Source organism: Carassius carassius, chromosome 43 (assembly GCF_963082965.1).
Source record: "Carassius carassius chromosome 43, fCarCar2.1, whole genome shotgun sequence".
Taxonomy (NCBI): domain Eukaryota; kingdom Metazoa; phylum Chordata; class Actinopteri; order Cypriniformes; family Cyprinidae; genus Carassius; species Carassius carassius.
Window position 1 is genome coordinate 11,689,904 of NC_081797.1, and position 22,082 is coordinate 11,711,985.

The 22,082-nt window shown below is 39.8% G+C and overlaps 3 protein-coding genes across 4 annotated transcripts; all 3 read left to right on the top strand.

Moving 5' to 3' along the window:
- The first annotated feature begins 10,111 nt into the window (after positions 1-10,111).
- Positions 10,112-12,137, top strand: zgc:171459 (uncharacterized protein LOC562056 homolog). Its single transcript, XM_059536017.1, has 4 exons — positions 10,112-10,439; positions 10,519-10,612; positions 10,697-10,784; positions 10,869-12,137. Exons 1-4 carry the CDS (start codon positions 10,400-10,402, stop codon positions 11,559-11,561), a joined length of 915 nt encoding a protein of 304 aa, XP_059392000.1. The 5' UTR covers positions 10,112-10,399; the 3' UTR covers positions 11,562-12,137.
- Positions 12,138-12,795: 658 nt separating this feature from the next.
- Positions 12,796-15,439, top strand: LOC132125301 (myb/SANT-like DNA-binding domain-containing protein 4). 2 transcript variants are annotated; one of them, XM_059536671.1, is made up of 4 exons: positions 12,796-12,949; positions 13,266-13,359; positions 14,239-14,332; positions 14,499-15,439. In XM_059536671.1, exons 1-4 carry the CDS (start codon positions 12,928-12,930, stop codon positions 15,201-15,203), a joined length of 915 nt encoding a protein of 304 aa, XP_059392654.1. In that variant the 5' UTR covers positions 12,796-12,927; the 3' UTR covers positions 15,204-15,439. The 2 variants fall into 2 exon arrangements, with proteins under 2 accessions (XP_059392654.1, XP_059392655.1); XM_059536672.1 differs by having other exon boundaries at positions 12,811-12,949; positions 13,193-13,359.
- Positions 15,440-16,070: 631 nt separating this feature from the next.
- Positions 16,071-20,988, top strand: mxh (myxovirus (influenza virus) resistance H). Its single transcript, XM_059536666.1, has 13 exons — positions 16,071-16,895; positions 16,997-17,193; positions 17,311-17,448; positions 17,603-17,757; positions 18,088-18,226; positions 18,323-18,521; positions 18,612-18,690; positions 18,766-18,888; positions 18,987-19,119; positions 19,642-19,800; positions 19,890-19,966; positions 20,044-20,301; positions 20,393-20,988. Exons 1-13 carry the CDS (start codon positions 16,846-16,848, stop codon positions 20,615-20,617), a joined length of 1,932 nt encoding a protein of 643 aa, XP_059392649.1. The 5' UTR covers positions 16,071-16,845; the 3' UTR covers positions 20,618-20,988.
- The last annotated feature ends 1,094 nt before the right edge of the window (positions 20,989-22,082 follow it).

A 22,082-nucleotide genomic window follows, 5' to 3' on the forward strand; every position in this document is an offset into this window, starting at 1 on the left:
AAATTATTGTCTTTAGAAGGCTTTATCTCTACAATCCAGCCACATCAAATATAAGACTGAATGAAGATAGATTACAAAATCAACTATATATTCAGGATAGAAGCTATTGCACACACACACACACACACACACACACACACACACACACACACACACACACACACACACACACATATATATATAAAGTTATATACAGATAAATCATTTGACAGCACTAATTATAATACCCCAATTACAAGTACATATGACAAATTATTACCTCCAAATTTTTAATAATTTTGATTTTTTGCACTTCATTACCCAATGCTGTGTTTGTCATTACGAAGACAAAAAGTAGAAAGTGATATTTTTAATCAGCCTCATCAGTGTCAAAATGTTTGAGAAGGCAAATAAAATTAAGAAGGCCAGCCTTTACTTTTCCTCAGACTTGGTTTACACCATGACAGTGTGTGTACTGTGAATATTAATATACTGTATACATTTAAATATTTTCAAAATATATAGTGTATGAGTGTGTATTTATATATACATAATAAATATACACAACACACACACACACATATATTATGTTAACAAAAACTGTTGTTTTGGATGCGATTAATCATTTGACAGAACTAATTATAATATTATAATCGCCCCCTTCAGATTCTATGGTGGTTAAAGCCCTTCCTCCTATAGTGAAACTACTGACAAAAGAAGCATAGAAAATCCTGGATGTGATTTGTGTATGTGTTGTGTTTTTTGATTGGTAGGATGAGCTAAAAGCGCACGCGGTGCTTCTAGTACACTGGCACGCGAGCGTTTAACTCCACTGCTCTGTCTCAGGGATGGTAGAGAGCATGACCTCGCTTAAACAGGATTAGCTATAAATAGTGCTGCCTATCCGCTCGGCTACAGCATGGCAGGCTCTCGCAACGCGGTCTCCATCGCTAAACCCACTTCTCCATAGTTGATAGCCCATAGCCCTTACCTCCAATTTGCTATGTCAACCTTTGTGAAGAAGTGTGCTAATTTGTATTTAATGTGCACTTGTAGTGTACTTCAACTCTTAAAAGTATATTTGTAAAAACTGTAATTGCAGATAATATATTAATAATGAAATAAAAGGCCACTTAAAGGGACAGTCAACCCAAAAATGAAAATTTTGACCCACGACAGACCTCTTCTAAATCTTGGATTACTACACATTCTTATTTTGTAAGATATCTATGAGACTAGATTTGTAGATTTTTCCATAATGGTTCAAATTGGGAACTTCTGATCTGAGACTACAGTCGTGGCCAAAAGTTTTGAGAATTACATAAATATTAGTTTTCAAAATGTTTGCTGCTAAACTGCTTTTAGATCTTTGTTTCAGTTGTTTCTGTGATGTACTGAAATATAATTACAATCACTTCATACGTTTCAAAGGCTTTTATCGACAATTACATGACATTTATGCAAAGAGTCAGTATTTGCAGTGTTGGCCCTTCTTTTTCAGGACCTCTGCAGTTCGACTGGGCATGCTCTCAATCAACTTCTGGGCCAAATCCTGACTGATAGCAACCCATTCTTTCATAATAACTTCTTGGAGTTTGTCAGAATTAGTGGGTTTTTGTTTGTCCACCCGCCTCTTGAGGATTGACCACAAGTTCTCAATGGGATTAAGATCTGGGGAGTTTCCAGGCCATGGACCCAAAATTTCAACATTCGGGTCCCCGAGCCACTTAGTTATCACTTTTGCCTTATGGCACGGTGCTCCATCGTGCTAGAACATACATTGCTCTTCACCAAACTGTTGTTGGATTGTTGTAAGAAGTTGCTGTTGGAGGGTGTTTTGGTACCATTCTTTATTCATGTCTGTGTTTTTGGGCAGAATTGTGAGTGAGCCCACTCCCTTGGATGAGAAGCAACCCCACACATGAATGGTGTCAGGATGCTTTACTGTTGGCATGACACAGGACTGATGGCAGCGCTCACCTTTTCTTCTCCGGACAAGCCTTTTTCCAGATGCCCCAAACAATCGGAAAGGGGCTTCATCGGAGAATATGACTTTGCCCCAGTCCTCAGCAGTCCATTCACTATACTTTCTGCAGAAGATCAATCTGTCCCTGATGTTTTTTTTTGGAGAGAAGTGGCTTCTTTGCTGCCCTTCTTGACACCAGGCCATCTTCCAAAAGTCTTCGCCTCACTGTGCGTGCAGATGCGCTCACACCTGCCTGCTGCCATTCCTGAGCAAGCTCTACACTGGTGGCACTCCGATCCCGAAGCTGAATCCTCTTTAGGAGACTATCCTGGCACTTGCTGGACTTTCTTGGACGCCCTGAAGCCTTCTTTACAAGAATTGAACCTCTTTCCTCGAAGTTCTTGATGATCCTATAAATTGTTGATTTAGGTGCAATCTTAGTAGCCACAATATCCTTGCCTGTGAAGCCATTTTTATGCAATGCAACGATGGCTGCACACGTTTCTTTGCAGGTCACCATGGTTAACAATGGAAGAATAATGATTTAAAGCATCACCCTCCTTTTAACATGTCAAGTCTGCCATTCTAACCCAATCAGCCTGACATAATGATCTCCAGCCTTGTGCTCACCTGAGTTAACAAGACGATTACTGAAATGATCTCAGCAGGTCCTTTAATGACAGCAATGAAATGCAGTGGAAAGGTTTTTTTGGGATTAAGTAATTTTTCATGGCAAAGAAGGACTATGCAATTCATCTGATCACTCTTCATAACATTCTGGAGTATATGCAAATTGCTATTATAAAAACTTAAGCAGCAACTTTTCCAATTTCTAATATTTATGTAATTCTCAAAACTTTTGGCCTGTACTTCCTATCTTTATCCTAATTCCAGTTCGTCATTCCGAACCAGTCGTTCCCTTCCCCCAGCCACGCCTCAGGAAAGTTAGAGATCAAGCCAAATGTCTTTGCTGATCCTGCCCTCCCATATCACCTCAGCAAGGCAATGACGCCTGATGATGTCAAACCTTGCCCACACGTGGAGTCGAGTGTGTGTGTAACGACTGGGGTGAAGGAGTGGCAGGAAGCAAGTGCGAGGTTAAGGTAATTTAATGAAGACAATGAAACAATACAATACTGGGACACAAATAACGCTGGGAGGAATGCACAGTCCAAGATGGTGGTGATGAATGACGAATCCGGAAGGCGGAGGTGAGTTGGCAGCAGGAGAGGGTGACACAGGAACTGCGGGGAAGCGAGCCAAAGGTAAGTGGTGTTGCTTGGTGGTGGGTTGCGTAGAGTGGACGGGGTTCCGGGAAAACACGGACATCCAATGCAGAAACACACAAGAAAGCAAAGCACATGTCACAAACATGAAACAACGCTCTCACGAACACAAGACGCTAGACAAGGCAATAAATAGGCCTACCTGCTGATTGTAATCATCAATAAGGGAGTGATCCAGTATGTCCCTAGCAGGTACCCAACTCCTCTCCTCCGGACCGTAACCTTCCCAGTCCACCAAGTACTGGAATCCTCGTCCCCTCCGTCTCGAGTCCAGAATACGATTAACCGAATGGGTCGGTTCCCCATCTACAAGACGCGGCGGCGGGGGAACCAGGGTAGGCAGATTAATACGTGAATAAAACACGGGTTTAATTTTGGACACATGGAAGGCGGGATGTATCCTCCTGTACGCTGGAGGTAGTTTGAGGCCAACTGTCATCGGACTAATGATCTTGGTGATAGTAAACGGGCCAATGAATTTGGGAGCTAATTTGTTCGAAACGGAGAGGAATATTGTTTGTAGAAAGCCACACTTTTTGACCCACGATGTAAATGGGAGGCTTTGAACGGTGGCGATCGGCCTTGGCCTTAGTGCGCCATGTAGGGAGGCCATGTAACGTGATCTTGGACAGTGACCGCTGTCTCCTTGGCTGTCGGTAATTTGGGCAAGGGAATGAAATGTGCCGCCTTCGAGAACCGGTCCACTATGGTCAAAACGACCATCATGCCATTAGAGGGCGGGAGGGCGGTAACAAAATCTAGTGCGATATGTGACCAGGGTCTCGAAGGGACAGACAGCGGTTGAAGAAGCCCATCAGGAGGCCGGTTAGACGACTTACCACTGGCGCAAACTGAGCAAGCCAAAACAAAATCGTGGACGTCACGAGCCATGAGTGGCCACCAGAATCGTTGTTTAACTAACCCCTTGGTTCGGCTTATCCCTGGATGACAAGCAACGTTAGAGCAGTGACCCCACTGAATAACTTCGGACCGTAACTCTTCTGGCACAAATAAACGATTCGGTGGGCAACCGGGCGGAGGCGTTACCCTTTCTAAGGCCGTCTTGACCTTCAATTCGACCTCCCATACGAGTGCTGAGACGACTATTTTTTTCAGGTAAAATACACTCGGGAGTCACCGGGCGGGCGGAGGGTCAAAAAGACGTGACAAAGAACCGGGTTTGACATTTTTGGAACCCGGGCGTTACGACAGAGTAAAATCAAAACGACCGAAAAAAAGTGCCCACCGAGCCTGCCTGGAATTGAGTCTTTTGGCAGTTCTAATGTACTCTAAATTATTGTGATCAGTCCAAACGATGAAAGGTACCCCCTAACCTTCCAACCAGTGACGCCACTCCTCTAAAGCTAATTTGACGGCCAACAATTGTCTGTTACCAATGTCATAATTGCGTTCAGCAGGTGATAACCGATGAGAGAAAAACGCGCAGGGATGCATCTTATCGTCCGAGGCAGCACGTTGGGAAAGAACTGCTCCTACCCCCACCTCTGATGCGTCGACCTCCACCACGAACTGCCGTGTGGGATCAGGGGCTACAAGGATGGGAGCCAAAACGAAGCGTCTCTTGAGGTTGGTAAATGCAGTTTCGGTTGCATCTGACCACCTGAACGGAGTACTAGGGGAGGTCAAAGCCGTCAGAGGTGAGACTAGTTGGCTGAAATTACGAATGAAACGTCGATAGAAAATGGCGAACCCCAGAAACCGCTGTAGGGCCTTACGGGAATCTGGAGATGGCCAATCTATCACACCCTTAACCTTGTCAGGATCCATACGTATTCCCTCGGACGAGACGATATACCCTAGGAAGGGGACAGACTGTGCATGGAATACACATTTCTCCGCCTTGACAAAAAGCCCATTCTCGAGTAATCTCTGGAGCACTCGCCTGACATGTTGAACATGTTCCTGGAGAGATGAAGAAAAAATCAGTATGTCATCCAGGTAAACATATATAAACTGATCTACCATGTCTCTCAACACGTCATTAACGAGTGCCTGGAAAACCCCTGGCGAGTTGGAGAGCCCGAACGGCATCACCAAATATTCAAAGTGCACTCTAGGGGTGTTAAAGGTGGTTTTCCATTCATCCCCCTTCCTGATGCGGACCAAATGATAAGCGTTACGTAAATCCAATTTTGTGAATACGGATGCTCCCTGTAACCTCTCGAAAGCTGAAGACATCAATGGTAACGGATAGGTGTTCTTTATCGTGATGTTGTTCAGCTCTCGGTAGTCAATACAAGGTTGCAAAGAACCATCCTTCTTACCCACAAAAAAGAATCCTGCCCCCGCTGGAGAAGAGGAAGGGTGGATGAACCTCGATGCCAAGGAATCAGAAATGTATTTCTCCATGGCCTCCCTCTCCAGAATAGAAAGACAGTAAAGCTTGCCTTTTGGCGGAGACTTACCTGGCACTAAATCTATAGCACAGTCGTAGGGACGATGAGGAGGAAGAGAAGCAGCACGGGACTTACTGAACACCTCCTTCAGGTCCAAGTACTCTGCGGGCACGTTTGATAACACCATGGTCTCTTTCTGAAAGACAGAAACAGGCACAACAGGATAAGCAGAAACCAGACAAGACTCATGACAACTTTCACTCCACAAGGTGACTGTGTTGGAACCCCAATCCACTCGTGGATTATGTTTGATTAACCAGGGGTGACCTAAAACAATGGCAGCTACAGGGGAGTCCATGACGTAAAAGGATATGGTTTCACTGTGGTTGCCTGAGGTGAGCAGAGTTATGGGTTCAGTGTAGTGGGTGATGTGTCGCAGTTTCTGGCCATTGAGTGCGGTGACATGGATGGGATGAGACACAGGAAGGACAGGAAGGTTCAAGTGACGTGCAAGGAGAGAGTCAATGAAATTACCTTCGGCCCCAGAGTCCAGTAGGGCGTGACAGTCGTGAGTGTGATTCTCCCACCGCAGTTTCACCGGAAGGAGAGTCGATGATGTAGCCTCAAACTTACTACCGGGCTGGCTCTTTTACCGGGCATGAATGGATGGAATGCTCCGAGCCACCGCAATATAAACATAGTCCTTGGGACCTCCGCCGCTCTCTCTCCCTCCGGGATAGCTGAGCTCTACCCACCTGCATGTGATCGTGATCGTAGACGGGACCGACCATGTTCTCTCGACTCGAGCGGCCCCTTTTCCGGAGAGACGTAATGGCGTGTAGGACTGACTTGTCAACCCAGGCGGTTAATCCAAGCGTCCAACCGGAGTGCCAGGTCTATTAGGCCGTTGAGCGTTGGGGGCAGCTCGAGGAGGTAGATTTCCTTCTGAACACGGTCGGCCAGCCCATGCAGGAATCGATCCTACTGCGCCGCCTGAATGGAATAGTCCGCCACTGATGATTTTTCTTGTTTAAGGTCCGAGAGCTGGTGAGCGGCCTCCCTGCCGGCCGCGGCTCGATCGAAGACCCGTTTCATCTCTTCGGAGAGGGAGTGGAATGAGGCGCAACACGGATGTTGATTCTCCCACACCGCCGTCCCCCATAAGGCGGCCCTGCCAGAGAGTAGGGTAAGAGCAAACGCAACCTTGGACTTCTCTGTCGCGAAGGTGCAGGGCTGCAATGCAAAATGCATGGAACATTTGTTAAGGAAAGTCTTGCAAAAGTTTGGCTCACCAGAGTAACTCTCTGGCGCCGGAAGTTGCTGCTCTGGCCGGAAGTGGTCCTGGGAGGTCCCGGGGGATGGGCGGCACAGGCGGTGCGGTGGGCACAGTTGGAGAGGTGAGTTGATGAATCTGCTGGGTGAGCTCGGACACCTGTGTCACCATCGCTTGGATCGCGCGTCCGGTGTTCACGATGCTCTCCTGCTGCTGATCCATGCGGTTGACGCTGTGGTGAATGAATTCAGACAGTGAAGTTTGCTTCCATGTTTGGTGAGAGCGTTCTGTAACGACTGGGGTGAAGGAGTGGCAGGAAGCAAGTGCGAGGTTAAGGTAATTTAATGAAGACAATGAAACAATACAATACTGGGAAGCGAGCCGAAGGTAAGTGGTTTTGCTTGGTGGTGGGTTGCGTAGAGTGGACAGGGTTCCGGGGAAACACGGACATCCAACGCAGAAACACACAAGAAAGCAAAGCACAGGTCACAAACATGAAACAACGCTAGACAAGCCAATATATAGGGATGAGTAATGAGTGACAGCTGTTGCTAATGACAATTAACGGAGACGCCAACAAACTAATCAGTGCTGACGCATAACACACAGACTTCACCCTAAAAGTGCAAATCCCAGAGATCACGGTTTACCAACCGTGACAGTGTGCCCGTGCGGCCTGCCATACAATGTAAAATGATGCTAAACACATAAAGCATGTATGCTTTAACATTGACGACCATTCACGTGCATAAATGCTCGCTGTCATAGGATTACATTAGAGAAATACACTTCAGCATGCACACACACACAGCAGGATTACCAACACAGTTCCACACAGACATAGCAAGATTACCAACACAGTTCCACACAGACATAGCAAGATTACAGAGACACATACAACCCCCTCTTCTTCCCCAACACAGGATTCAGACTGCTGGATTAGAGAGGCACAGATTCACATAGAGGGAAATTACAATACAGTGCATGTCAAACACTCTCTGTTCAGGGTGAAAACACAAGCATGCACTAATAAGATCTGAATTATATAGCTAAACATATGTATCTGATCCAGATGTTGATTTTAGGTACAAAACAACCATTTTGGTTGCTTGAGTGACAGATGCAATGTGACTTGATAGCAAATGTGATTCTGAAATACAAAGGAATGAGGCTTAATTGGCCCCGATGGATCGATCAGCCTCTGTTGGACTGCTCTCATTTAGATACCGAACAGCATCAATGCATGAACAGAAAGGAGAAGACACACACACACACACACACACACACATACACACACACACACACACACACTTCATGTGCACACACGCACAAAAAAGAAGACACACACACACACACACACACACACACACACACACACACACTTCATGTGCACACACGCACAAACACACCGTCACAGAATAACCTCACTAATCTTCTCTCATTGTTTTAAAGCCACTGAAGAAGTTTAATAATTTAAGAGGAAAACAGCAACAGTGCTTTTAAGGACATATGCACAGAGATTAGCCCCCTTGCTCCACACTGGACAACAAAGGACACGCTTTTGCATGACTGAACTGATGATGCAAAATGCATTATAATAAAGCAGAGCGGCCGATAGACCGATGGAACAGAGTTGTGTGAAGGTCCATTTGTGGAAAAAAAGGAGATGATTGCATTTGCACTATACATGTCCATACATTTATTGCTCGAATGAAATGAAATTAATAACATTCAACCTCATGTTCTTCCAAACCTGTATGACTTTCTTTCTTCTGCTGAACAAAAGAGAAGATATTTAGAATAATAATGATAACCAATTTTTTTTTAAATCAAAACAAAGGGAGTCAAAAGGACCTGAATCAGTTTAACTATGAACATTCTTCAAAAAATGTTATTTTGTGTTCAGCAGAAGAAACAGGTCATACAGGTTTGGAACAACACAAGGTTGAATAAATGTAATTTATTTTTATATTTGTTGAACTATACTTTTAAGATATGTTAATATATGCTGATGTGTATGTTCATTGTTTATGTCATCTTGTTCTGTCATTCAGAATTCAATAATGAGTTTCCTAAAACTTTTAAAACGTTTAAAACATTTAACAACCACACACACACACACACACACACACACACACACACACACACACACACACACACACACACACACATATATATATATATATATATATATATATATATATATAATAAATAATTATAAAAGTTTAAAAATGGTTTTATAGAACTGAACTTATATATATATTATCTTAAGTGAGTGAATGCACAGGGGAGTGAATGACGAGCACTCTCTTCCACCTTCAGTATTACACAACTGAGGTGAGACCCTTGATCAAGGCGCAGAATTTTCCAATTAGTTGACAGGACTTGACTGTTCTTAGGGAAGGAGCCCCCCTCTATTATTAATAGTTTAGCAGGGGCTTGTAAAGGTCAAGTGCATTAGTTGAGATTGCAAACATCTTTCAAAGATCTTGGTAGGATAAAAGCAGCTGTTTATTTTATCTAAGAGTATTATATTAATTAGTAAATCTAATAGTCACTAACTGCCTCTGAGTTGTGTCTTCATTGGGCATATTCTTTTCAGAAAAAAATACACCAAAATATCTATATAACTAAACACAACCTATTCCTCTTCTAATACAAGCCTTCTCATTTCTCACCGTTACAGATGGAAAATGTTGGTTTGATTCAATGTTTGCTTCAATGATTTCAATTAAATAAAAGTTGTCTTCCTCCAGGTGGCGCAGTGCTGCTAGAGAACCGCAAGTGTATTCAAATTTCAGAATGCTTTAATTAGATACACTGCGATTTGTACACTAAAAATAGCGGTTTTTGTTAACACTTAGATGGAAAACGTAGCTGCGATCTCGCTTTTAATAGATAAAAATAAAATCTTCATCTAGTAACCACATACGGCTCTGATTGTTCAATTCTGAAAAGCGCTGAGTAAAGTAACAGCTGTCACGTGATCTTATTGTCTCGCGGAGCCTGTTATTTTTCTCAGCGCTGTCCGGGATAGTCCAATTACAGTAGTTTCTGAATACTATGATCCTTTAATCTACATCTAGATAATAATTCAGAAATAATAACGATACTCAGAGACTTTAATAATACACAAAGAAGAGCTAAAAATTATTATTGTACGTATTAGAGACACCCTTGGATCTAATAAGCCACGCCCCCATGTAATGCTAATTACCTTTCTTTGGTCTTTGGTTTAGCCCGTCTATGGTTTACCCTAGTTAGTAGCCATCAAAAGATCTCGTCAATGCGTTTGAGTTTAATATTCCAAACACACGTAATAATTCTGTGTAAGTCAAACCAAATGTGTATTTCAAGAAATATGCATTTTAAGGACGCAAATTTACTCCTTCAAAATAAGGGCATGCACTTAGTAGGCAGCCTATCCAGGCTGTGCTCGTACGGCGCCATTTTCCCAGGGAGGGTATGATAACAGAATCACACTGCATCGTGCACTATTAAGGGCCCTAGAAATCTGTTTTCCGAAGTGATATAAAATATGGATTCGGCGTCGACCAGCTCCAAACACATCTATAAAAGTAAGTTGTTGGTTTTTGCGCGAAACTAATTAGTAGTGTGAGTATTAAGCCAACTAACCGGCTGTTTTATGTGCACTAGTGTCTACTGAGGATATCACCAAACTGATACAGCTGCGGTCGAGCAACTCAGCGCTGTTTGACGGGAGGAAAAATTCGTCTAAAACAGCCTGGAGGTGAGATTTGCAATCTTAAAATTTGCCTTGATTTCTCACAACATGTGTTCAGATTCAAAGTTATCATTTTTTTTTTATTTGCAGCGCAATACTCAGAGAAATGGGGCTTGAGGAAAAGATGACAACTGAGCAGATTGCCAAAAAGTGGGAAAACCTGAAAGCAAGATATAAGGTTGGTCTCACTTGTAATTGTGTTTTTCAAATGCCAGCTTTCACAGAACATGTTCACCAGTTCAATGCATTTCACACTTTCAAGGATGCAAAATATCCCCCAGCCGGTGTGGAGAAGAACCCCACCTGCTGGAAATGGTTCAATCTCATGGACGATGCTCTGGGTGAAGAGTTTGATGAAAAGATCAGCCAGCAAGTGATCACATCAGAAGCTGACAATGATAGTGCACCTCATCCCAGTAAGAGGCTGCGCCAGATTAAAGTCAAAGGGGAAATACTGGAATTCCTGGAAGAGGAAGGAACTCCGGTGAACGTGCCGCCGGCCTCCAGACCGCATCTGAGTAAGCAGGCAAGACAAAAAGGCAAGCAGACGACAGAAAGTCACTCGCTGGACATCATGAGAACCAAACTTCAAAGAGAAAGACAGCTTCTAGAAAAAGAGCTCGGAGGCCTGGACAGAGAAAAAGCCCTTCTAGAGCGGGAAAGGGCCCTTGCCGATCGGGAAAGAGCAGCACTTCTGCGGGACAGAGCCCAGGTAGAGAAGGACAAAGCTGCGGTTAACAGAGACAAAGCGTCTTTGGAACAGGACCGAGTCAGACTGCAGAAAGACAGAGAAGCTTTGGCCAGGGACAGAGTGGCCCTTGAAAGAGACCGAAGGTCGGAGCAAATCACGAATCACTTGAAAAGCAGTTCAGAATGCAACAGGCTGGACTGTCCACATGAAAAGAACAGAGAAAGATTAATATTCTTACTAGAAAGAGTGATCGAAAAAATCTGACGCAGGTCTGAGAAGAGGGCAAACCTCGGGGAAAAACAGATACTGCGATGAGTTAATGGGATAGTCTGAACAATCCTTGGGTTGTTGTCTGAAGATATATTTAAATGGCAAATTTTTGCTTATGTTAAAATTATATATATAATTTTTATTTTCAATCCAAAATCGAATGCACACAGTCCACATGCATTAAATGCACAGGGGTCCCTTAACTAAAATATTTTTGAGATTTGTTTACAATGTAAATGTTGAAAGAAACATGGAGTGTGATGCATTCTTATTGAAATGATGTACAATAACGGTGTCTGTAAGTTAAGTATACCATTTGTGCCACACAATAAATGTCAAAACTATATTCATAGTCCACCTTTTTGTCATTCAGAAAGTTAAACTTTGCTGAAAAGTAAAATGCTGTTTTTATGACAGGTTCCAGTGTTGAGACAACTTGCCCCATATAGAGTCACAAAACGTAATGTGTGTTCAACAAACAGTAGCTTTCTCGTAGTCATTAATTAATTAATGTATGTATATACGTGTTTGTGGTTTCACAAATAAACCCACACTGAAAAATATACATCAGCGAAACTTTACTTCACTTTTGTTAACAAAACAAATAAAAGAAAACAATGTATATTATTATAATATATTTATATAGAGTATAATAAATAAGCAATAAATATTGTAGATACAAATTTGTAATGAAATCTATTTTTAAATTGGTGTAATTCCAAAAAAGAATTTTTGGAAAAAACTTTGTTATCATCGTTATTTTAGTATTGTTTATATGCTATATATATATATATATACTATTTTTTGTTAATATTCTCAATTATCTTTTATTTTCATTTTTTATGATCATTTTAGTTTAATTTGTAGTAATTTTGTTAAGTGCTTTTGTGTGATCTTTCATTTAAAAGAAAAAAAATTACTATTTAGGTTTATTTATTTCCGGTAATATTAATAATTTTATTTTCATTTAGTTTACATCTAATGTTTGTGTTGTATTTTGTTTCAGCTTTTTTTCAAAATACTTTTGTTTGTTTTAGATGAAAATAATAACCCTTCTGTGGATTAGAGGTCTCAGCATTTTTAATGACTTGATTTCTTACAGAACTTTTAGATATAATCTATAACTAAAGATCAAAATGTATTGATGCTTATTGTAGTGAGATGTTGTTTTTCTCCTGACCGCTAGAAGGCAGTGATCTAATATCATTGGTCCGTCTGTTAGAAACTGGAAAAGCTGTGAAGAACTGCTGTCGGCAGAGACACAAACGGCTGTTGAAGAAGTGAAAGATAACAATAATATTCATGGTATTACTTTATATCTCATAAGAGGAGTTTGGCCGCCTCTCTCTCTCTTTAAGAAATGGCGCAACCATCTCAACAGTGTGAGTGTCATTGTGTGAAGCTGCACTGTGTGCACGCATGCAAAACTTTCGCACATTACCTTTGACTCTATAATGAGTTTATATAGAATTCACAGTGGATTTAAAACCGGGTTAATGCACTTGGTATGTGCAGCTGCTGGCGGTTAATAAACAAGGATTTATTACTATTATTTCAGACTGACAGTTGTCAGTGTTTATGGTGTGGCTTGACTGGGCGGTTTGTTTTGTTTTGCATGTATAAAGTCAGGTTACAGCAGCAGCAGAGCTACAGTGAATTCACGCCGCACTGTCCGTCTGCACCGCTGTTCTGTTTCAGGGTCTCACAAGGACACTGAGGCACTGATCAGGTGGCGCATGGCCCACGGCTATTTATTCTCAGGCTGGAGGAACACATGCAGAAATGGCTGGGAGTATGTACTCACTGTGATTCATAATCAATATGTGGTTCATTTTACATCTGCAGTACATGTCGTGCGTGCGTTTTACAATAGATAACTCATAACGAAGGGGTTTTAAACTATCAGGGACCCCCATTTACGCTGAACCCTTTTCAAATATACTATGACAGATGGTTCAGATGATCTGATAATCCATTTATACTATGTAAAATTAGCAAGAAAAAATGTTGGTATCTAATTATATTATTATTTTAATTATGGGCTTTATAATTTATTGGTATAGTTATATAAAAAATGTATATGTTTGTATAATAATATTTTAAAATATTTATATTTAAAATATAAATATTTATACTTAGTTATATTTAGATATATTTAATTCTAAATATTATCACTTAAAAACGTGAATTAAAGTTAAAATTTTAATTAAATAAATAGAAATTAAATAATGAAATAAATTGGGTGTTTTATATATATATATATATATATATATATATATATATATATAATATATATATATATATATATATATATAATATATATGTATAATTACAAAGCAGATGTAAAGAGAATATTTCACTACAGCATCCAGCAAGTAAGATAAAAGTTGCAATGGCAAGGAGAATCTCATTAGAAATAAACAGCCAAATAATGGTAAAATGAATTCATGATTAAGTAGTTTTTAGAAATAAATGTTTTAAAGCATGAATTCCATAATAATATAAAAAATATTCACATTAAATTATACACTTAATAATATAAAAACTGAAAACATTTTAATTAATATACCAAACTTTATGTAGCCCTTTTCAATTTTAAAACCCAAGGGTTTTATTTATTATAGAGAAAGTCACAAAGTGTGTGTGTTCGTGTGTGTGTGTGTTTTTGTAGGCTATTCATACAAGAGACAAAATCCAACCTGGACGGAAATATTACTTCTCAAAGAGCAAAACGAAAGTGGGAGAATTTAAAATGCAAATACAAGGTAAGATGGACACATAGAATCTGTCTTTATGTTCAGTTATAATTATTAACTTGTTTAGCTGCACACCATGCTTTATGTTCTTCAGAAAATATAAAGATCTACTTAGAAAATAAACATGTATACATGCAATTCTCCTGATGTTGCTTTCTCTACCTTTCACCCCTAGGTTTTAAAAGCTCTCGCGAGGGACGTTGAAACAGTTAAACCAGAATCCTGGCGGTGGTTCAGACTCATGGAGAAGGCCGTAGATGGTGATCCTACTGACGCCGACCCTCCTAAACCGACCTTACTGACCAACCTGGCCGATGAGTCCGAATGCGCAGCCCAGCCCAGCAAGAAGATGTATCAAGTAGAAATGGGGAGTGATATTCTGGAATTACTGACACATTCAGTAATCGAGGTCAACACTCAAACCACAGTAGCTGATGGAGGACCCTCATCAGATACAGCAGAAAGCGTGAGAGGGAGACCGATGGAAAAAAGCCCTCCAGAGACTCAAGATGAGCTGCACTTCGAAAGAGCCAAACTCAGACGAGAACGACAGCTGCTGGAGAAGGAGCACGCAGACCTGGAACGAGAGCGAGTGCTGCTGGAGCGCGAGAAGGCCGTTGCAGAGAGGGAGAAAACGGCGTTGGAAAGAGACAGAGCACAGCTGGAAAAAGACAGAGCTGCGATTGACCGGGAAAGAGCCTCGCTGGAACAGGACAGAGCAAGACTGGAGCGGGACAGAGCGGCCCTTGAAAGAGACAGAGAGACTTTCACCGCCATGGCTAAAGGGACAAACGGCACAAGACACACTCAACCAGACTCATATGCCGAGGACAGAAAAAGATTAATATTTTTGTTCGAAAAACTTATCGAGAGATTTTGAAATGACTGAAAACTGTCAGTGTTGCTTGTTCTGAGGGTATTTATAATATTAACGTACTTAAATGAAAGCGTTTCAAGGTTAAGTTGCCCCTCTCAAGACACATTTCTGAGGAGAGGAAATATGTTCAGAGCTTTAGAGTTCATTGTAGTTCAGTACAATACATTATTCATGTTAAGTTTATTCGCCCTTATTTTCAGGTCCTTGGATGCATAGTGATTAAAGTTATTGTTTTAGTCTTTTGTCTTTCATATTCACTTAGTGCTTCAAAATCTTTAGACTCACTCTTGTTTCTTTTTATGGATGACCAAGAGTTATCAGAAAATGTTTTTTTTGCTAGTTATTTTATTTGTAGACAATTACTTTTTGTTTTAAAACAAATTGAATACCCAATTTATCATAACTCTACTCTCTAGTGTAGTCTGCTTAACAAAATATTATATTAACATACTTAATATAATATACATACATACATAGGAACCATGAAATGAGTAAACTGTAAATGCGAAAGGCTCATGGACTCATTACTATCACAGAAATGAAAAGATGCAGTCACATTTACCGCTAACTGTGAAATATGCTAATTACATTAGGAATCCACATGATTGTGAAAGATTTTATACAGATTTTGCCTACGGGTTCAAGTTTTTCACGCAGATTTGGAAAACGGACCAATAGAAAGCTGCCTGGTTTGAAAATGATGTCCGTGTGAGCAGTGCTTTATATATTTTTACACTATTATCAACAACAACAAAAAAGTTTTTGTTGTGCATGTTTTTTGCTTACAGTGTTCTAAACATGCGGTGCTTAAGTTAAAGTCACAAGTAGTCATACAATGGGGAAAAAACATTTTAAATAGTATGTTGAGAAATATTTTTTATAATAAATTATACATTATATTATAACTTGTGCTGCAACCCATAAACCAAGGGAGAGTTATTTTTTCTTTATGCAAATGATTTCCCAAAACTGCACTGCAGATTTGTATTAAACATCAAATGCTAATATCTTTTTTAGCCTTTGCAAGTCAGCTTTGTGATCACCGCTTCCTCATTCAGGTTTCTTAAATATTAAATATACAGCACAGCGATTATATCTACTCATGGTGGAATCTGGTTCCGTTAAACTGTTAATAATTGAATTTAAGAGAATAATTATTTTCCAAGTGTGATATAAGTGGTGTAAAATAATAAAAAAAGGAACAAAACAAAATTAAACATGCACATATATAGTAGGCATACAAATTGGCTACTTCCCATAAATATTCTTGCAAAATCACAGTATATTTGCATTCTGTTCTTCCCTTGTTTTTTTTTTTCTGAACTCAAGGTCAGCTCAAGTGCTGACTATTTACTTTTTGTAAAGCTAATTTCTGTTTATGGTTAAGTATTGTTGTCTGACCCCAACCCCACTCCTCCCCAAACGACACGCAATATAAAACCTATATAAGGTTGACAGTATGCATTTGAAACTTATTTGCCAGAAGTTCTGTTGTCTGAGGATTTCAGAGAAAGCTTGAATTGATTCCGACATATTTTACGCAGATCTTGAGTTCTCATCTAAACATTCTAAAAGACATCACTTTATATATATATTAACTTTTTTAAATACTACCAAATTTTGTGAGATTTATTTCCTTTCAGTCATGGACAGCTCACCAGAAATACTGGATTTCGATTCTTCAGATGAAAATGGGTAAGGAAAACCTTTTTTTCAATTTGTAGAATTTTTGTAAAACATCAATGCTCTCATTTTATAGAAATGCAGTCTAATTGTTGAATGTGTGTTTTTTTAAGTCCAGAGAACAGTGCAATATTTCTGCAGCAGTGGGAGGCTCAGGTTCGGCCCTATATTGAGATGATTGACTACATGAGGCGAATTGGCATTGAGAAGGAACTTGCATTGCCGGCTATTGCAGTGGTGGGAGACCAGAGCTCGGGGAAAAGCTCTGTATTAGAGGCGCTATCAGGAGTCGCTTTACCTCGTGGGAGTGGTACGTTGTACACTAACAATACATTATTCATTTATATATACAAACATATATATATATATATATATATATATATATATATATATATATATATATTTTTTTTTTACATGGTCCATTCAGGTATTGTCACCCGCTGTCCACTGGAGCTTAAACTCAGAAAACTTAATAATGGGAGTTGCTGGACCGCCGTAATCTCCTACAATGAAGTGCGTGAGACGTTTAATGATCCCGCACAAGTTGAAAGTTACGTCAGAAGGGGTGAGGCTGTATATAAAGCTAAATATCATTACTAAGTTATAATTATAATACATAGCAGGATATAAAATGAATGTTCTACAAGTTCTTATTAGTTTTAATATCACTTACATGATAAATGAAGGTTGAGTTAGTATGTAGTGTTTGTTTTTTACAGCACAGAATATGCTTGCTGGAGATGGAGTAGGAATCTGCGATGATCTCATCAGTTTGGAGATCTCATCGCCTGATGTGTGCGACCTCACGCTGATCGATCTGCCTGGAATAACAAGAGTACCTGTGAAAGGACAACCGGAAGACATTGGAGACCAGGTGAGAGGAAAATACTGATTAATAAGTAATTGTGTATAATCCCATATATTTATGCATTCAGTTCCTTTCTGTGCAAATTCTCCAAAATTAAATAAATTATTTACACATAACATAAATGCATACTGAAATAAAAATGCAAAATAATTACGTAATTCAATTTGAAATATTTAAGAAAGGATTTAATAAAATGTTTTATAAAATAATACATTTACACTTTCAAGTTGATATCTGGATGGCACTTGAATTAAACCTGCAACGTGATGTCACATGCATAATAATGTAGCATGCTACAGTTTAAAATGTGTAATCACTGCCTTTGATTAATTGCAGATTCGACGCCTGATATTGAAATTCATTTCCAAAAAAGAAACCATTAATTTGGTTGTTGTTCCTTGCAATGTCGACATCGCAACCACGGAAGCACTTAGAATGGCTCAGGGTGTCGATCCTGATGGCTTAAGGACTTTAGGTATAACTTTTCATATGAACTACAGTTTAATTTTCACATTAGAGTGTGCAGTGCAGTTTTATTTATTTCTATTCAAAAACTTTTTTATTGCTTCAGCAATACTGACAAAGCCAGACCTGGTAGATAAAGGAGCAGAGGCCGACATCTTACAAGTACTGCAGGGTAAAGTGGTTCCTCTCAAAAAGGGCTACACCATTGTCCGATGCAGAGGCCAAAGCGACATCAATGAAAACGTTTCTCTGGTTGAAGCCACAAGACAGGAAAAGGAGTTTTTCGCAAAACACACACAGTTCAGGTATTGAATTAGTAGAAATCATACCTATTCAATGATTTGATATTTTGTGTAAAGTTCAAAGACATTTAAGAGTGCTCCTGTCTCCACCAGTTATCTTCTTGAGGAGCAAAGGGCCACAATACCCTGCCTTTCCACCAGACTCACCAAAGAGCTGGTCGCACATATCAAGGCAAGTGTAAACATGATGAAATATTCCAAAACTGACTCTAAACACTGAACTCACAAGTTATTCCTTATTTCACAGTCTTCACTTCCATCTCTAAGTGATCAAATTCACTTCCACTTGTCTGGGCTGAGGGTTGAACTTAAGAATTATGCCGATGGTCCACCTTTAGAACCGGAGCGAATGGGGCCTTATCTCAGCAAGGTACAGTGAGGGCAAGCTTCATTACTTGTATTGTCCAATATCTGAAACTACCCTGACTGAAATGTACACACTTGATCTTACTTTTCTTGTATGTGTAGAAAATCTTGGAGTTCAGTGACCAGATAAGCGAGTTGTGTAGAACAGGAGAATCAGACGATGGGAACCTCTATTCGTCTCTTCGACCAGTGTTCAAGCAATGGGAATGTCATCTGAGTAGATCCAAAGCATCATGTACGTATTTTTGATTCATACCAATCTTAGTTTAATTGGACACAATGTACAATACTGTACACCGGTACAGTTCATCCGTATGACTTTCTGTCATCATTTAGCTACTCACCTTCACGTCGTGTTAAACATAATTTAGCATGAACGAGGCTGTTGTTAATGATTTAGACCAACAATATAATTGCGAGCGAGAAATTGTTTTATACAAAAGTACAATGAGCAAGAAGTTAATATTGAGTAGCCTAACTTATATATTTGGGTTATTTTTTGCGATACATCTCTTAGCAACGCACATAATGTTTGTTCCAGAATTATTAATTTTGAATCGGTTGATTCACTCATAAAGACTTGTCGCCACCTACTGGAATAATGTTGTACCTACAGAAAGAGTCACTGGAAATTACCACTAATAATACAACGGACATACAGATTTCTGGAATTATGAATGCTCTATTTTTACATACAAAACTGTCACTATTCACTTGTAACCTTTGAGATGACTATTATTAGATTATTTGATTTTAGTCAGAGAGTCCGTAAAACTGATGACAGAAAAATATGATGAGGCCCATCGTGGGAGAGAACTGGTGACCTTCAGTGACTACTGTGTGTATGAATCAATGGTGAAGAAACACGTTGGAGACCTTAAACAACCTGCTATGGATACTTTGAAGCTCATCCGAGGTTAATATTTGGAATTTAGCTTGTGTTTACAATATATGTGGATCACATTTGACATTATTAATAATTACAGCTTTTGTGTAATATCGTAGGTATTGTGCAGAAGGAGTTCAGGGTCATGTGTGAGCTGTGTTTCCCAAACTACCCTCATCTGAGACACATAATACTGGTAGGTTTAATTGACAATTATTGATTACATTAAATAGTCTACCTTTTATTTGACATTTCTGATGTTTATTCCCTTAGAACCATATTGACGACATTCAATCAAAGCAAGAAAGCAAGGTGGAGAAGAGGATCCATGAGTACATTAACATGGAGAAACTTGTGTACACGCAGGATCCCATTTTTACCCAGAAAATTGTAGACTTCAAGTTTGTGGAAAAGCGACAGGAGTACGAGTCCATTAGTTTGGATACAGGAGAAAACGCAACCTCACCCCAGAACTGTGCTGTTTTTGACACCAGGAGCTTGACGCCTGATAAACTGATCATCTACTACGAGGTTTAACCAGTTCATGATTTGAATGTTAACTGCTTGTGTTTTTGGTATTGAATGCACTGAAAGCCTCCTACATGTTCTCTCAATCCATCAGATAGTGTATCAGCGTCTGGCCGACTACATTCCCATGGTGATCTTGCTGTTTATACTGAAGCAAGCTGCTGTGATGCTGCGGGCTCATGCTATGGACCTGCGGGATGGAGCTGATGTTGTGAAGCTGCTCGTGGAGGACACAGAAGCTGGACGAAAGAGAGCAGAATTACATCAACGCATGGAGAGACTGCGCCTGGCACAAGAACGCATCAGTATTTACCTCTGAGACAGAAGTTGCCTCTATATTTTTTCATATGCTTGCTTGATCACTTTTAAAGGCAGCTGCCAAATAAATATCAAAATTAAAGAACAAAAGTGTATTTTGAAGCTTTAGCTATCATTCAGATTTTTTAGGTTCAAGGTTTAAGTTTAATCATGAATCATTGTTTGAATTAAAATTATACAATTAAAATAAATAATAAATAAAAATGAGTGTGAAATGTATTTTGTAAATGACAAAGCATCAGGGAAAGTCTGCTTGTACCTTTTAAAAGTGTTTATAAATAATAATAAAAAAAGTTTCAGCTTGTTACAGTGTCTTCTCCACCAACTACAATGTATACATTTTAATAAAATAAAGCTATAATTAAGAAATTATTTTTGTTTTGTTTTTTTCTTTACATATATGAACGTAGGTTTTAGGTCTTTTAATTAATGTTATCGTTTTGGTGCAGTTAGTAGTTTTTGTTTTGAATGAACTCATTTTTGGGAGGATTTCAGTTCCCTCCTGTTGTGTATGCTAGCAGATGAATGATACACAGCAGTCAATTGAGTCGTGTTAACTCACATTGCTTTTACTCTGAAATGTTAACTTCAATACATCACTATATTAGTCACCACTAGAGGGTAGGCTTATCACAGAATGCTGATACCCAATAGTACATACATTACACTTTCCTCCCCTCCTAGATTAATCAACCCAGGAAACAAAAAATCCGTAACTATAAACTTATTGCATAACATTTACAATTAACCTGAACAATGTTGCCATTTACAACACAACTACAAATCAAGCCTTTGGGGAGGTTTTCTACATCTCTCAGGATAATGTCTCTGTGAACCTGGGTGCGATTCAGGTGTAACTGTAATCGTCACATCTGGTTTATCATTGTGTGGTTCAGAATCATTCATGTTTACTGAGGTAAGGGGGCAGTCTGTACAGGATCACTGACCTTGTCATTTACATCAGGGACATTGTCAGGTGAATCAGAAACAGATAACAGTGAGGTTTTTGTTTGATGATCCACCAGCTGATCTGCATGCCGTCTCCATGTGTTGTCTTCAACCTTTCCTGTGTACATCAAGGGTCCAGTTCTGGTGGTGATGGTACCTGGCTGCTACTTTTCCAGTCTGTAGTTGCGTGCTAAGACTTCTTGTCCTACTTGGAAGTTTCTTGTTTGTCTATTGTTCATGTGCACAAATTGTTTGTTTTCCACATCTTGTCAAACATCAGGTTTGATGAGAACCAAGCGAGATCTTAAATTCCTCTTCAAGAACATCATTGCTGGTATTTGACCTGTCGTGGAGTGGGTGGCATTTCTGTACATTAAAAAGAAGTTGTCTATTTTTGTCACAGTGTCTGGTCTTTGTTTCCCAGGGTGTCCACTAGTGGTCTCACTTCCCCATTGTCACCCCACTGCAAGCACTACATTTCCTACAAGCCTTTGTCCCATTAATCACGGTTAATTGCA

Coding starts and splice junctions, on each gene's coding strand:
- mxh (XM_059536666.1), top strand. CDS start 16,846: ATGGACAGCTCACCAGAAATACTGGATTTCGATTCTTCAGATGAAAAT. Junction 17,194..17,310: donor CGCTTTACCTCGTGGGAGTG/GTACGTTGTACA, acceptor TGGTCCATTCAG/GTATTGTCACCCGCTGTCCA. Junction 18,522..18,611: donor GCAAAACACACACAGTTCAG/GTATTGAATTAG, acceptor TGTCTCCACCAG/TTATCTTCTTGAGGAGCAAA.
- LOC132125301 (XM_059536671.1), top strand. CDS start 12,928: ATGGCGCAACCATCTCAACAGT. Junction 12,950..13,265: donor GGCGCAACCATCTCAACAGT/GTGAGTGTCATT, acceptor GTTCTGTTTCAG/GGTCTCACAAGGACACTGAG. Junction 13,360..14,238: donor ACATGCAGAAATGGCTGGGA/GTATGTACTCAC, acceptor GTGTTTTTGTAG/GCTATTCATACAAGAGACAA.
- zgc:171459 (XM_059536017.1), top strand. CDS start 10,400: ATGGATTCGGCGTCGACCAGCTCCAAACACATCTATAAAA. Junction 10,440..10,518: donor CTCCAAACACATCTATAAAA/GTAAGTTGTTGG, acceptor TATGTGCACTAG/TGTCTACTGAGGATATCACC. Junction 10,613..10,696: donor TCGTCTAAAACAGCCTGGAG/GTGAGATTTGCA, acceptor TTTTATTTGCAG/CGCAATACTCAGAGAAATGG.